General features: G+C 40.5%; 2 protein-coding genes across 2 annotated transcripts; one reads left to right on the top strand and one right to left on the bottom strand.

The window, feature by feature from the left end:
- Positions 1–131: 131 nt before the first annotated feature.
- Positions 132–9,221, bottom strand: LOC144234885 (hypoxanthine-guanine phosphoribosyltransferase). Its single transcript, XM_077768226.1, has 2 exons — positions 8,822–9,221; positions 132–3,720 (listed from the first exon to the last, which is right to left on the bottom strand). The coding sequence occupies exon 2, from the start codon at positions 3,626–3,628 to the stop codon at positions 2,972–2,974; it is 657 nt and encodes a 218-aa protein (XP_077624352.1). The 5' UTR covers positions 3,629–3,720; positions 8,822–9,221; the 3' UTR covers positions 132–2,971.
- A 317-nt stretch (positions 9,222–9,538) lies between these two features.
- Positions 9,539–14,010, top strand: HSPA5 (heat shock protein family A (Hsp70) member 5). The gene is made up of 9 exons (XM_077768224.1): positions 9,539–9,627; positions 9,709–9,928; positions 10,032–10,263; positions 10,665–10,802; positions 11,113–11,225; positions 11,324–11,714; positions 11,840–12,077; positions 12,390–12,557; positions 13,238–14,010. Exons 2-9 carry the CDS (start codon positions 9,807–9,809, stop codon positions 13,798–13,800), a joined length of 1,965 nt encoding a protein of 654 aa, XP_077624350.1. The 5' UTR covers positions 9,539–9,627; positions 9,709–9,806; the 3' UTR covers positions 13,801–14,010.
- The last annotated feature ends 1,242 nt before the right edge of the window (positions 14,011–15,252 follow it).

Genomic DNA, 15,252 nt, shown 5'->3' with positions numbered 1-15,252 from the left:
CAGCTTGTGGAAAGATTAGTCTTAGTGTCTCATCTAAGTCAATTAAATTATAAACAAGGCAATAAATACAGCAATAACAAACCAATACAACAGAGAATTCATAATTTTACTATGAACTGTAAGCATGTATTTTCAACTGTAAAACAAAAATGTCACCAACTATATATATCCCATCCAGTTGTTAGGAGGATAAAAGCAAAAGAAGGCAGGTCAAAGCTTTGGATATCACAAACCAAAACAAATGTAAGCTGTTATGCTATGACATAGTTCAAACTCAAATAGCAGGCAAACATTTAATGCTGAAAGCTAACTAAGCCATTACATTATATTGCTTTTCTAAAATTCATTTTCGGGGCGCCTAGGTGGCTCAGTCAGTTAAGCGTCTGACTTTGGCTCAGGTCATGATCTCACAGTTTGTGGGTTCGAGCCCTGAGTCAGGCTCTGTGCTGACAGCCAGCTCAGAGCTTGGAGCCTACTTCAGATTCTGTATCTCCCTCTCTCTCTGACCCTCTCCTGCTCACACTCTCTCTCTCTCAGAAATAAATAAAAAACATTCAAATAAAATAAAATAAAATTCATTTTCAAACAAGTAATACAGAAATGCATTCTTGATCTTATATATATACACAATACAAATAAGTCAAAAATTCCTCTTGATTCCCATCCAATTCCACCCAGAGGGAGCCACTCTTGTCAATTTGATAGGTGTCTGTTTAGATTTTGGGGAAGGTGGTATTTAAATAGGATCATGTTCTACGCACAGTTCTGTGTTCTGTAACTCGTTCTTTTCATTTAAAAATAAATCCTGAGGGGCGCCTGGGTGGCTCCGCTGGTTGAGCATACAACTTTGGCTCAGGTCATGATCTTGTGGTTCACTGGTTCAAGCCCCACAGAGGGTTCTGTGCTGACAGCTCAGAGTCTGGAGCCTACTTCAGATTCTGTGTCTCTCTCTTTGCCTCTCCCCTGCTCATGTTCTGTCTCTCCCTCTCTCTCTCTAAAATAAACATTAAGAATAAATAAATAAATAACTAAATACAATAAAAATAAGTCCTGGCATGCCTGGATGGCTCAATCAGTTGAATGTTGACTCTTGATATCAGCTCAGGTCATGATCCCAAGGTCAGGGGATTGAGCCCTAGTTGGGCTCTGTGTTGAGCATGAAGCCTACCTAATATTCTCTCTCTCTCTGTCTCTCCCAGCCCCATCCCTCTCCCCCCAACTCTCTCAAATTAAAATTTAAAAAAATTTAAAAAATAAATCCTGAGGTACCTGGGTGGCTCAGTCAGTTAAGCGTCTGACTTCAGCTCAGGTCATTTCATTTTGTGAGCTAGAGCCCCACGTCAGATTCTGTGCTGAGAGCTCAGAGCCTGGAGCCTGCTTCGGATTCTGTGTCTCCCTCTCTCTCTCTGTCCCTCCCCTGCTCATGCTCTATTCTCTCTGCCTCTCAAAAATGAATAAACATTAAAAAATATCATAAATAAAGCCTGAGCTTCATTCCATATCAATACATAAAAAGCTACCTCATTGTTTTGAAACTTTGCACAGTATTTCCATAGAATTACCTATCGTAGTTGATTTAGCATCCCCTATTGATGGACATTTAGATTGACTGTATGTTCTGAATAACGAAAAATACACATGAATTAACTACGTTATTTTTTTAACATAATTAAAATATTTTTAAGGTAAAAATTTTCTAAAGCTCTGGCAATCTATAAACAAACAAGAATCCAGAAAGACATGCATGGAAGCTGTTTTATACACAGGTGGCAGAAAGTATTCCTTTATAAAATACATTTTGCTCTTTGGAACATCCCAATTGAAAGTAAAGGATAAGACTACAGTCATGGTCTTACTCCATGTTGTGGGCCCTTGGTTGTCCTACACTGGCCCCCACTGGCAGGCTCAGAAATAGTACTCAGAGGAGGATTTGCTATGAAGCATGATTTAGGGCCACTCATTCGCCTGGGGATCCTTCTAAGACCCAAGCAATTCACAGTCAGTATGGATTTGTGACATGTGCCAAAGAATTTTTAATTACTGGCTACACTGAGGACAACATATAAAAGCCTAAAACTTAGTAATACAGAGAATGAGGAAAATGATTCCTATTGAACAGTCATAAATCATGCAACTCACACTTCAGCCCAGTGAAATCTACTATAAACCATAGTTTGCTACTAGTACCAGGATGTCCACAGTGATGTGAGCCATCGTGCTAATACAACATAAAATTTTGGTGTTATCTGTATTTGATTTAATCTATGACTAATTATATGAAATATCTTTAATGTAATTATATCTTACACATCTTTCACGGACAAGCTTTTTTGTTCTCCTATATTACTTTTATTTATTTACTTTTTAAGTTTTCTAGAGGATGTATTGATATGTATTTAAAAGAAACTGTTGACAAATATTCACCAGAAATAATGTGAACAAGCAGGAAAATATAGTTAATACTACTGAAACCGTAAATAATTCGAGGATACATGGTTTGTCTGACAAAACAGTACCTCTTAAATCCTGTCATTGAAACAAACATGAACTGCTTCATTTCTAAACAAACAGTGGTATAGTTAACAATATTCAATAACTTTTTTTCTGAATAAATAAAAATTAAAATACCAATTAAAAAACAAATATATCTTCTCTTTAAATATTTCCTACAGATACAATTTCAGTATTTTCATTCAACAGTGGTGTGGTGTAAGAGACTTTTCCTACACAAGTCAAACAACAATCCACCCAAAGGGAATCAATAATCTATATAGGCTCACAGTACAAACAAAGACTTTAGGAAAGCAGCAGATGATATTTCTAACAAACATAGCAAATGGATAAAATTCTTAGAAGTAGAAGATACATGCAATAAGGTCTACTAAGCAGCTGGCCACAGATCTAGAACATTTGATCATTTTACTAGTGATTTCAAGGGAACTCTAGATGTTTCCAAACTCGAACACTCAACTTAGGCTTTGTATTTTGCTTTTCCAGTTTCACTTATGACACAAACATGATTCAAATCCCTGAAATATTCATTATAGTCAAGGGCATAACCTACAACAAACTTGTCTGGAATTTCAAATCCAACAAAGTCTGGTCTGTATCCAATGCTTCGAGGAGTCCTTTTCACCAGCAAGCTTGCAACCCTGACCATCTCTGGATTATATTGCTTGACCAAGGAAAGCAAGGTTTGCATTGTTTTGCCAGTGTCAATTATATCTTCAACAATCAAGACATTCTTTCCAGTTAACGTCGAGAGATCATCTCCACCAATTACTTTTATATCCCCTGTTGACTGGTCATTACAGTAGCTTTTCAGTCTAATGAAATCTACAGTCATAGGAATGGATCTGTCACTATTTCTGTTCAGTGCTTTAATGTAATCCAGCAGGTCAGCAAAGAATTTATAGCCCCCCTTGAGCACACAGAGGGCTACGATGTGATGGTTTCCCATCTCCTTCATCACATCTCGTGCAAGCCGTTCCGTCCTGTCCATAATTAATCCATGAGGAATAAACACCTTTTCCAAATCCTGAGCATAATGATTAGGTATACAAAATAAATCTAGGTCATAACCTGGTTCATCATCACTAATCACAATGCTGGAGCTTCGCGTTGCCATAGCAGAGCTTGCTGGTGCGTGGACTGAGGGCAGTTCTCTTCTGTATTACTTTTAGTTTTAAGTTCTTAAAGTTTTTCAAGCTTGGTAAATTCCTGACAGATAAACAGGGATTTTTTTTAATAACAAGAAAATGTAGATTTCAAAAGTAACATTCTTACAATTTACTCTTTGAAAAACAGGTATCAACGATTTTAATTTTTTTAATGTTTATTTAAGAGAGAGCGAGAGAAAGGCAGAGCATGAGCAGGGGACGGGCAGAAAGAGGAGGAGACACAGAATCTGACGCAGGCTCCAGGCTCTGAGCTGTCAACACAGGCCTGTTGCAAGGCTCAAACTCACAAACTGGGAGATCATGATCTGAACCAAAGTCAGGCGCTCAACCAACTGGGCCACCCAGGCACTGCAACAATTTTAATAGCTACACAATATTTCATCATACTGAAGTATCAATCTATCATTTCAAAATGGAAATTGTTTATTCCTGATAAATTTTAAATGCTAAACTCATGCAATTAAAAAAATTCTAGAATACAGAAATTAAGATGTCAGACTTTGTAAAGCTTATTTAAAAATAATGGTATAGTAGGGGTGCCTAGGTGGCTCAGTTGGCTAAGCATCCAACTCTGGATTTCAGCTCAGGTCATGATCTCAGGGTTTGTGTGATCAAACCCCCGAGCTGGGCTCTGCACTAACTGCTGAGCCTGCTTGGGATTCTCTCTCTCCCTTACTCCCTCTCCCCCTCCCCTTGCTTGCACACATGCTCTCTCCAAATTAATAAAAATAAATATATACTACTATCATATTGTTGAATAACCTACTTTTCTTACTTAACAATATATAATAGGTTTGTTATACCAACTTGACAAGCAAATTCTAAAATTTTTATGGAAATACAAGTGCCAAGAATAGCAAAGACACTCCTGAAGAACAATGTGGGAGGTCCTGTTCTGCTGGATATCAAACTATAGTAATTAAGACAGAAGCTAATATGATGAATGGTAAAATTCTAAAGACTATAGCAATAAAGAAAAGTTAACTTTTTTATGGAAAAGGAAATTAGGATCAGCTGAGGTGAAAAAGTGAGGACTTCTGGGTGCTGACAACATTCTTTTTCTTGACTTGGATATTGAATGCCTAGGGATTCACTTTATGATTATTCACTAAACTGTACAATTGCATTTTATGTACTTTTCTGTATTCACATAGTAATTTATAATAAAAAGGTTTAAAATATGTAAAACATCCAGCACATAGTAGATACTCAATTAAAGGTAGCTACCATAGACATTAAAAAAAAGAGAGAGGCAGTGGATTTATGACAATCTCCAAGAAATACAGCTAACTGGATGGAGGCAGAACCATGTGTGTAGCATGTTCCATCACTAGTTTTAAAGCAGGGATATACATACTGTATATGAATCTGAATAAAACTGCACTAGAAGACTACACAAGAAAGTGGTGACACTGGTTACCTTTACCAGTGTAGAGGAACAAGTCTGGGGACGGGTGGCAGGCAGATGTATTTTCATTGTGTATTACTTGTTGTACCCTTCTAATTTTATACTATGTAGTTATATTTCCTATTTTATTTTTATTTATTTAAGTACTTACTTATTTAAATATTCTCTACACCCAATGTGGGGCTCGAACTTACAAGCCCAAGACCAAGAGTCGTGTGCTCCTCTGATGGAGCCAGCCAGGTGCCACTATATTTCCTATTTAAAAATTTTTAAAATTTAGGATACATAATCAAATATTACCACTCAAATTCTATAGAGGTAGCTCTTTACACTTAGTAGCTTTTTTACTTCAAAAGAAAATTTAAAACAGAAGAATTAGCGCATTTAACATATAAAACCAAAGTCTTTACAAGTAATCAAATACCTTTATCATAACAACAGCCTTGTGAGGAGGCAAAATTACATACACTTTACAGATTTGTAAACAGAGCCTCAGAGAGATTAAATGACTTGCCCTAAATCATAACTAGTTAAGTGACAGACCTGGAACTCTAGTTTTTAAGCTTCCAAATTCCATGGGCTATTCTCTCTATCATACTATCTGACACAGGATGCCCTCGGACATGCCTTCCACCAAAAGAAAAAAAAAAGTGAAGAATAGAAGATGCACTATTTGTAACTTTTCATTTTGTGTGGGGAAGGTCCCCTATTAATTATAAAAAGTCAATACAAAGAAGGAGACTTAATTGAATAGCACATTACACTTTCAAAAGCACTAAAAAATGCTACATGATTTATACCTAGTATTGTTCTTAGCTCAGGTGTTAGGGAGATACTTTTGTTTTACTCCTGAGTTGTTTAATGAAGGTTGAGGGATTATTCCCAGTCCCTTATTAAAAGAGGCATCTATGTGGCCAGTATAAGAAAGAAATTAGATATAGCACTTTTTTTTTTATTAGATACAGCACTTTTAAAAGCATTTCCAAAAATCTGTCCAATTCAACATAAATCACCAAACATTATTTTCCATTGACAGAAATCTTGAAAATTGACCTTCAGGAGATGGTTTTCTTGAAGGGCTTCTAAAGTTTCTTCTCACAGGGGTGCCTGCCTGGCTCAGTTAGAAGAGCAAGTGACTTTTGATCTTGGGGTCATGGGTTCAGGCCCCATGTTGGTAGAGATTACTTAAATAAATAAGGTTAAAAAGACATTTTAAAAAAACCATAAAATTTCTTCTCATAGTATTTTCATATGATTAATAGCATTATTCTACAACTTTCCAAACACTTTCACATACAGTATCTCATCTGATCATTGAAACAAACCAAGAAGACAGGACAGAAATCTCTGACATTCAATAGATAAAGAAACTGAGACTCTGGTAGGTTAGTTTTTTCCAAGGTTATTTGCTTTAGCTCTTAGCTGAATATTCTCTCCAACAACAGATGTGGAAAATTCTCAATTATCAGGGTCTAAACATTCAATTTGTCAGTTACATAGCCTTTTCCTTTTCCTTCCTGTTCTGTGCCTTTAATTCCCTTTCAGATAGGAAGATTTAGAAACTAAATGACATCCAATCCTAATCAATCCTAACTCTGCTTAGATTTCTGATATCAGATGGAAAATAGAAATCTATTTTCTTGTCCATAGGAGCACAAGTGAAATGAGCTAGTTTAAACTACTGATAAAAACCTACATTTGTCTATTTCTCATTACCAAAATATTTGCAAACTATGTAACTGCTTTATATCTCAAGCAAGATATAAAACTTGGGGTGCTTGTGGCTCAGTCAGTTAAGCGTCCAACTCCTGATTTCAGCTCAGGTCGTGATCTCACAGTTTGTGGGATTTGTGGGATCAAGCCCCAAGTGGGGCTCTGTGCTGACAGCATGAAGCCTGCTTGGGAATTTCTCTCTGCCTCTTTCCTGTCCCTGCTCATGTGTGCATGCAATCTCTCTCTCTCTCAAAAATAAATAAACATTAATAAAAAGATACAAGTCTTATAAACCCAAAGCTCAGGATGACAAACTAGACTACAGAAATTAAAAATCAAATTGCCAAAGCTTCAAATCCTGGCTACCTATCTTCTCAGCTATGTGAACTCCTGGGCAAGTTTCTTTATCTCTTGGGGCTTCAGATTCCTTAGCTCTAAAATAAGGATTTTAAAAAATGATTTCATAAAAATTAAAAGAGATAATGCACATAAAGTGTTTAGCACAGCGTCTGGTACTTAAATATTGATAATTTGGCACAATACTATTACTGTAATTTATCAGTCAGGAAACTAGATTTACTTACGTGCTTTTCTATTCAACCCATAAATGATCACAATTTGGAATATACTACAACCACCAATATACTCGTTCCCTTTGGAAGTTAGTCAGATATCACTTCTCTCTTAGAAAAGAGAGAATTGCCGAAGATTACTCCCATCAATCAAGGACAAGGCTGAAATTGGGAGCTTTGTTGGTTTTTTTTTTTACTCAATTTTTTTTTTTTAATGTTTTATTTATTTCTAGGAGAGAGAGAGAGACAGCGTGAGCAGGGGAGGGTCAGAGAGAGAGGGAGTCACAGACTGAAACAGGCTCCAGGCTCTGAGCTGGCAGTCAGCACAGAGCCCGACGCGGGGCTCGAACCCACGAACCGCGAGATCATGACCTAAGCGCAAGTCGGACACTTAACCGACTAAGCCACCCAGGCGCCCCTTGGGAGCTTTGTTTTTAAGGGAAATGGATATTATACACACAAAGTTTGCTTGGGAATGGTATGGTATGAAGCTGTACTGTGGCTGAATGTTAATTTCTATCTTGATAATGAACTGATGCAACCTACAAAGGGTCAGTGTCACGGCAGTATTACAAGCCCTGTTGTAAGATGGGTGATGCAACTTCTATAGTTGATTCTGAGTCACCAGCATAACCTTTGAGAAGCACTGAAGGAGAAAGGAAAATTCTTGAGTACTGACTCCTAGACTCAGCATCTTAGGAAATCTGTGTGTAAGATGTCTACAGTGCTGTGTGCACATGGTATTGTGCATACCCATGAATCTCAAAAATACATCTAGTGGGTAAACTACTGCAGTCCTCAGTTCCTGACTATGACAACGTCCCATGCATTTTCTGTAAGCATCTCAAAATATCTTGTTATCAGGCCTTTGGGTCTGTCCATAGCAGGTCCTCCAAAAAGATTTGTTGAATGAATTAAGTACTTAAAAAAAAAAAAATTGTTAAGAGCATTGGCTGCAGAGCCAAGCGGACATGGATATCAATTTCAACTCCAACACTCACCAGCTCTACACCTTTAGGCTAATAACTTAATATTTCAGTCTCAATTTTCTCATCTGGAAAATGAGAAATGCCAAGTATTATACTAAAGACACAGGAAACAGAACAATGCTTGGCACATAGTAAGCCTAGAGTGAACAGTAGCCTCTATTATTTTTTGCTACAGGATGCTATACAAGAGTAAAGCAGTATCAAGACATCTCTATCAGATGGATTTAAGCACAATCTGACCTCTTTCAGGAGGTGTGAAGTTCGAAAGGTATCAAGATTGAAGGCTCAGGAAGGCCTTGCAAATGATAACCCAGGCCACAAAGGAAAATGATGGGCAGAGGAGGGGAAAGCAAGGGGTGCCAGGGGATGGCATTAGTAAGCTCTTCAGCAGAGGGTTGCCACACTAGGGTGGGGACTCAGGGAGAGGAGGCAGTTACTTTGGCCAGGCCTGTGACTTACCGTGGGGCAGGGCAATGTGGAGAAACCTGGTATAGATAAAACTATCTGGCTAGGGAGAGCAGGGCCGATAGAACTGTCTAGGAGCCACGATACGCAGCTGGGCGGTGCACCGGCCAGGCCTCCGCTCAAGGGCCGCGGCCGGAGAGCAACAATAGGCCCTGAGGCTCGGACACTCCAGAACCGTAGTGGCTATAAAGGACAGAAAATTTTTTTCTGAGGTAATCACAGCATCTACGCTGAGACCTGCCTGCCTGGGACGGGATGGAGGCTGGAGGTAAGAAGAGCCGTTTTCCGCTTCGAAAGGAGGGACGAAGAACGGACAAGAGGGCAGAGAAAACGGAGAAGCAAAGGACTCAAACCCCACCGCCTCGGGGGAATCACGCACTCCAGACTGGACAGGGCCCCCGGGGCCCAGCCCGAAGGCGGGACTTCTGCGATCACCGGCGGAAACGGCCTCCGGCTGAGAGGTCGCATGAAGGACAGGCAGCTGCTGAACCAATGGGGCCTACGCCTGGGGCGGATGTTGTCTCCCATTGGTGATTGTTGGGCGCGGCCAGCAGCCAATGAGCCCGCCGGGGGGGCGTAGCGGTGACGTTAGCTGCGGAGGAGGCCGCTTCGAATCGGCAGCGGCCAGCTTGGTGGCCTGGACCAATCAGCGGCCTCCAACAAGCAGGGCCTTCGCCAATCGGTGGCCTCCACGACGGGGCTGGGGGGAGGGTATATAAGCGGCCTCGGCGACGGCGCGGTCGACGCTTGGCTGAGACATCACAGATTCAACGACTTGGGAGATTTCGTGAGGCTGAGAGGTAAGCGCCGCGGCCTGGCTTTCCGGACCTGCCCTTCGCGTTTTGCGATGCTCCTGCTCACCCCGGGCCCTGTATCTTCAGATCAGTAAGCTCGGTGCGCTCCCGTGCGGCGGCCTGTGGTTGGATTGCGTCTGACGTCCTTCCTCCCTGCTGACCGAGTGGCCTACGGCGCCGGCAAGATGAAGCTGACCCTGGTGGCTGCGGTGCTGCTGCTGCTCGGCGCGGCACGGGCCGAGGAGGAGGACAAGAAGGAGGACGTGGGCACGGTGGTCGGCATCGACCTGGGGACCACCTACTCCTGGTAAGTGGGGTTTGTGGAAAGGGGGGAATGGGGCGTGGTCTCCTGGGCTACTGTGAGAATCGCAGTGCTGATTTCTTCCGTTCTTGGTCATTTTTTATGCCAGCGTCGGGGTGTTCAAGAACGGCCGCGTGGAGATCATCGCCAACGATCAGGGCAATCGCATCACGCCGTCTTATGTGGCCTTCACTCCTGAAGGGGAGCGGCTGATCGGCGATGCAGCCAAGAACCAGCTCACCTCCAACCCTGAGAACACTGTCTTCGACGCCAAGCGGCTCATCGGCCGCACATGGAACGACCCATCTGTGCAGCAGGACATAAAGTTCTTGCCTTTCAAGGTTTGACGGGGTTTTTGTCACCCGGTTAGAAAGTGGGTGGCGGTGGGAGCATTTACGAGTAATAAGTTACTGAAAAACTGTTGGGGTAACAGAAGGCATAGGAACATGGCGTATATAACATTGAGTAAACTTGGTATGTTACAAAACTTGCTGAAAGTGAGTTTGACAAACAGATGTCACACATAACTTCCGACTACACCGTTTAGGATTGATAGCCTGATTAAAACTGAATGTGCTTGCCTTTGTAAGGCGCTCATACTCATTAAGTATTTCTGGTGGATATTTAGCTCCAAGCAACCAAAGGAAACCAAAATAAGGGGGAGAAAGTGGGTCTCAGACCATCCTCTTTATTTAGAGTTTTAAATGTTCTGTGTCTAAAAATAATTCCTTCTTTAAAATAGGTGGTTGAAAAGAAAACTAAACCATATATTCAAGTTGATATTGGAGGAGGGCAAACAAAGACATTTGCTCCTGAAGAAATTTCTGCCATGGTTCTCACTAAAATGAAGGAAACTGCTGAGGCTTATTTGGGAAAGAAGGTAAATATTTCTAGAGCAGTGTTAAGTAATTTTGTTTTTACTACCCATTGTGTTGTATAGTTGCTTTTATGGGTTTAATAATTAGAATCCGAATGATAATTTGTGTATTTCAGTTTTAATTGCTTGTATGTTTTACTGTAGACCAAGCAAAATATTAGGGACTTTTCATGTGTTATCCCTTAATGCTTGTACATCCATGAGTAGAAGATTACATATACTAACGAACTGTGCTAGAAACTAAAGTGAAGGTTTGAGTGCAACTTACGTAAGAGTTAAACAGTGTGATAAAATACACTTAATTTTCTATTAGGTTACCCATGCAGTTGTTACTGTACCAGCCTATTTTAACGATGCCCAACGCCAGGCAACCAAAGATGCTGGAACTATTGCTGGATTGAATGTTATGAGAATCATCAACGAGCCGTAAGTGTTAAATTCAGAATTATGGTGTATTAGCCAAATAGGGGTAATGTAAACTTAACTAAGCTTTTTTTTTTTTTCCTTTTTCATTCTCTTAATAGTACAGCAGCTGCCATTGCTTATGGCTTGGATAAAAGGGAGGGGGAGAAGAACATCCTGGTATTTGACCTCGGTGGTGGAACTTTTGATGTGTCTCTTCTCACCATCGATAATGGTGTTTTTGAAGTCGTGGCTACTAATGGAGACACTCATTTGGGTGGAGAAGACTTTGATCAACGTGTCATGGAACACTTCATTAAGCTCTACAAAAAGAAGACTGGCAAAGATGTCAGGAAAGACAACAGAGCTGTGCAGAAACTCCGACGTGAGGTAGAAAAGGCCAAACGGGCCCTGTCTTCTCAACATCAAGCAAGAATTGAAATTGAGTCTTTCTATGAAGGAGAAGACTTCTCTGAAACTCTGACTCGGGCCAAATTTGAAGAGCTAAACATGGTATGTTCTTGTTTTTTGCTTTGCTAACAATATCTAGTTAGACTTTGTTTGGGACTTTGCATTTAGATACTGAGACCATATCTAGGTGTAACAGGCATTATCACAGTAATTGTTTCCTGTTCTAGGACCTGTTCCGTTCTACCATGAAGCCTGTCCAGAAGGTGCTGGAGGATTCTGACTTAAAGAAGTCTGATATTGATGAAATTGTTCTTGTTGGTGGCTCTACTCGAATTCCAAAGATTCAACAACTGGTTAAAGAGTTCTTCAATGGCAAGGAGCCATCCCGTGGCATAAACCCAGATGAGGCTGTAGCATATGGTGCTGCTGTCCAGGCTGGGGTACTCTCTGGTGATCAAGATACAGGTAAGTCAATGTCCCAGCATCTTCCACAATATTTCAATAGCTTGATAGAAAGAGCTGTTGCTTTAGGAAGCAAGAGAGTATGAATAACAAGGTCATACAGCTGGTAAAGGGTAAAGTGAGGACAAGACCTGGCTCAGTTTCAAAATCCTTCACAACTACATTTCATTCACTGTTTCTGAAATGATTTTGCATACAACCTCTCATCAAATGGCAAGATGGAGAACATAAAGTTTTAAAATCCATGGGGACACTACTTCGTAGTGCTCCTGTGACTCAAATTAGAACTTAACCTTGGTCAACTTACCTTTGCAGGTGATCTGGTACTGCTTGATGTATGTCCCCTTACACTTGGTATTGAGACTGTGGGAGGTGTCATGACCAAACTGATTCCAAGGAACACCGTGGTGCCCACCAAGAAGTCTCAGATCTTTTCTACAGCTTCTGATAATCAACCGACTGTTACGATCAAGGTCTATGAAGGTAATACTTTGTTAATGACACAGTATGTTTATGGAAAGTGCCTTCTTAATATATCTTATTGAAGTGAGAAGGGAAAGAAATAATCTGCTGGTTTCAGACAGGGGTCCCTAATTTAAGTAGTGTTGAATTTGGTAGAGTCAGCCCTAAAGTATAGTTCTCATCTAGCTAGCATTTTTTGCCATTGAAAGTGACTTCTGAGCTGGCTCCTAGAATACAATAAGAATAGAGTTTATAGGGGCGCCTGGGTGGCTCAGTCAGTTAAGTGTCCGAATTCAGCTGAGGTAATGATCTCGCAGTTCCTGGGTTCGAGTTCCGCATCAGGTTCTGTGCTGACAGCTCAGAGCCTGGAGCCTGTTTCAGATTCTGTGTCTCCCTCTCTCTCTCTCTGCTCCTCCCTTGCTCGCACTGTCTCTGTCTCAAAAATATTTAAAAAAGTAACATCCTTTACACTGTTAAAAAAAAGTTTATAATGCTGTAGATGAAATTCAATTAAAAATTGAGTTGGTAGTAACTTAACAGTTGGTCCCACTTGAAATTCCTTAGAGCAATAACTGGCCCCCTTCTAGCTTGATAAGCATGCCTTTGCCACTGTAAGCTCTAACAGACTGAAATGGAAAGATCCAGATATAGTGATGTTTGGTAGCAACAACTGACAAGTTTTTTGTATGTGTACCTTCTAGGTGAACGACCCCTGACCAAAGACAATCACCTCCTGGGAACTTTTGATCTGACTGGAATTCCTCCTGCTCCTCGTGGGGTCCCACAGATTGAAGTCACCTTTGAAATAGATGTGAATGGCATTCTTCGAGTGACAGCCGAAGACAAAGGTACAGGTAACAAAAATAAGATCACAATTACCAATGACCAAAATCGCCTGACACCTGAAGAAATTGAAAGGATGGTTAATGATGCTGAGAAGTTTGCCGAGGAAGACAAGAAGCTCAAGGAGCGCATTGATACTAGAAATGAGTTGGAAAGCTATGCCTACTCTCTAAAGAATCAGATTGGAGATAAAGAAAAGCTGGGAGGTAAACTCTCTTCTGAAGACAAGGAGACCATGGAAAAAGCCGTAGAGGAAAAGATTGAATGGCTAGAAAGTCACCAAGATGCTGACATTGAAGATTTCAAAGCTAAAAAGAAGGAACTAGAAGAAATTGTTCAGCCAATTATCAGCAAACTCTATGGAAGTGCAGGCCCTCCCCCAACTGGTGATGAAGAACCAGCAGATAAAGATGAGTTGTAGACATTGCTCTGCTAGTGCTGTAATATTGTAAATACTGGACTCAGGAACTTTCGTTAGGAGAAAATTGAGAGAACTTAAGTCTCGAATGTAATTGGAATCTTCACCTTGGAGTGGAGTTGAAAATGCTATAGCCCAAGNGTCATGTGCATCTGGTGTAGGAACTTTTTCTACCATAAGTGACACCAATAAATGTTTGTTATTTACACTGGTCTAATTTTGTGATAAGCTTCTAATTAAGTCATTTGCTTCAAGGTCAGATTCTCACTTGGTGGGGTGGGGTTTTGAGGTGAAAAAACCTTTTTTTTTTTAGTGGTTTCAGAGAACTTGCCCTAATGTTAATTTAAGAAAGGGGTGGGGAAGGTAAGAAACATCCTTATCCTAGGCAAGAGCCATTTCATAGTGCCCAAGAGCAGAATTTTCTTGAACATAGTTGAAATTTCCAATTTCCCTTTACCTTTAAAACTTTCTGGGTGGCCTTTTATTACTAATAATGCTTTGTAGCTCCTAGAATTCCATAAGACTTGCTTGAAGTGATGGATCACTGGTGTTAACTGTATACACTTAGATTCAGTTCATAATTTTAGTATATAAAGGTATATATATATTTTTTATAAAAGTATATTTTAAACCTCCACTATGTCAGAATCTTCATCTCTGAAATTTCTCACTAGTTGTCTGGAGTGGGGTCTAGGATGGTGAGAAACTACTTTAAGCCCTATTACAACTGTGGACCAAAGGGTCCTTTGTATCAAGGGAGGTTCACGGTTACTTGGATTGCCTTCCTGAGGGAAAAGGATGATCTAAATGATTTTGTGTGATCAATAAAGGGCAGGCCCTCTGGTGCTAATATGAAATCCAGTACTGCCTGAGGACAGATATTTGATAGGTCAGCAACTGGCTAAAAAGAATAATTTGCTAACTTGTGGCAGAACTGGAACTTGATGGCGTGATTATTTTTATTTGGAGGCCCACACCCCTGCTGCAGTGCCCCAGAAGCATGGAGTGTAATACCAAGGGTCTTCAGGCCAAGTTCAATACAAAGGTTAAAAGTGACCTGCAGTTCTGTATGTTGTGGCTTTAGCGGGTTGTTAGGAAACACAAGTGCCAGGCTTCATCCCTGTCCCCAGGGGCTCTCACTACCAGATGCCAACAGGCTGCACCTGTTTTTGGAGAGTGACTACTGAGTACTAGAAAGATCAGCTTCAACCTGTAAATGTCCACACTGATTTCTACAGCTTAATTTTGCAACATTTTTGTGATCAATATTCTTGACCTATCAATCACCCCACCTAGGTTGTGTTGCTGGTAAAACCCTTTATATAATAGAGGTTTTTGCATTGGGTTCTCTGTTTCTTCATCTACCAAATTAGGTAAGAGCAAGAGGGATATATAGCGCAGAAAATACTTTGGAGGTATAAAATAGCTAAGGTTTCATTGAACTTCTCTGAAAAA

The sequence above is a fragment of the Crocuta crocuta genome, unplaced genomic scaffold, assembly GCF_008692635.1.
Source record: "Crocuta crocuta isolate KB4526 unplaced genomic scaffold, BGI_CrCroc_1.0 scaffold35, whole genome shotgun sequence".
NCBI classification, from domain to species: domain Eukaryota; kingdom Metazoa; phylum Chordata; class Mammalia; order Carnivora; family Hyaenidae; genus Crocuta; species Crocuta crocuta.
Note: the sequence above shows the minus strand (reverse complement) of the source record. Positions and strands in the feature narration are given on the sequence as shown.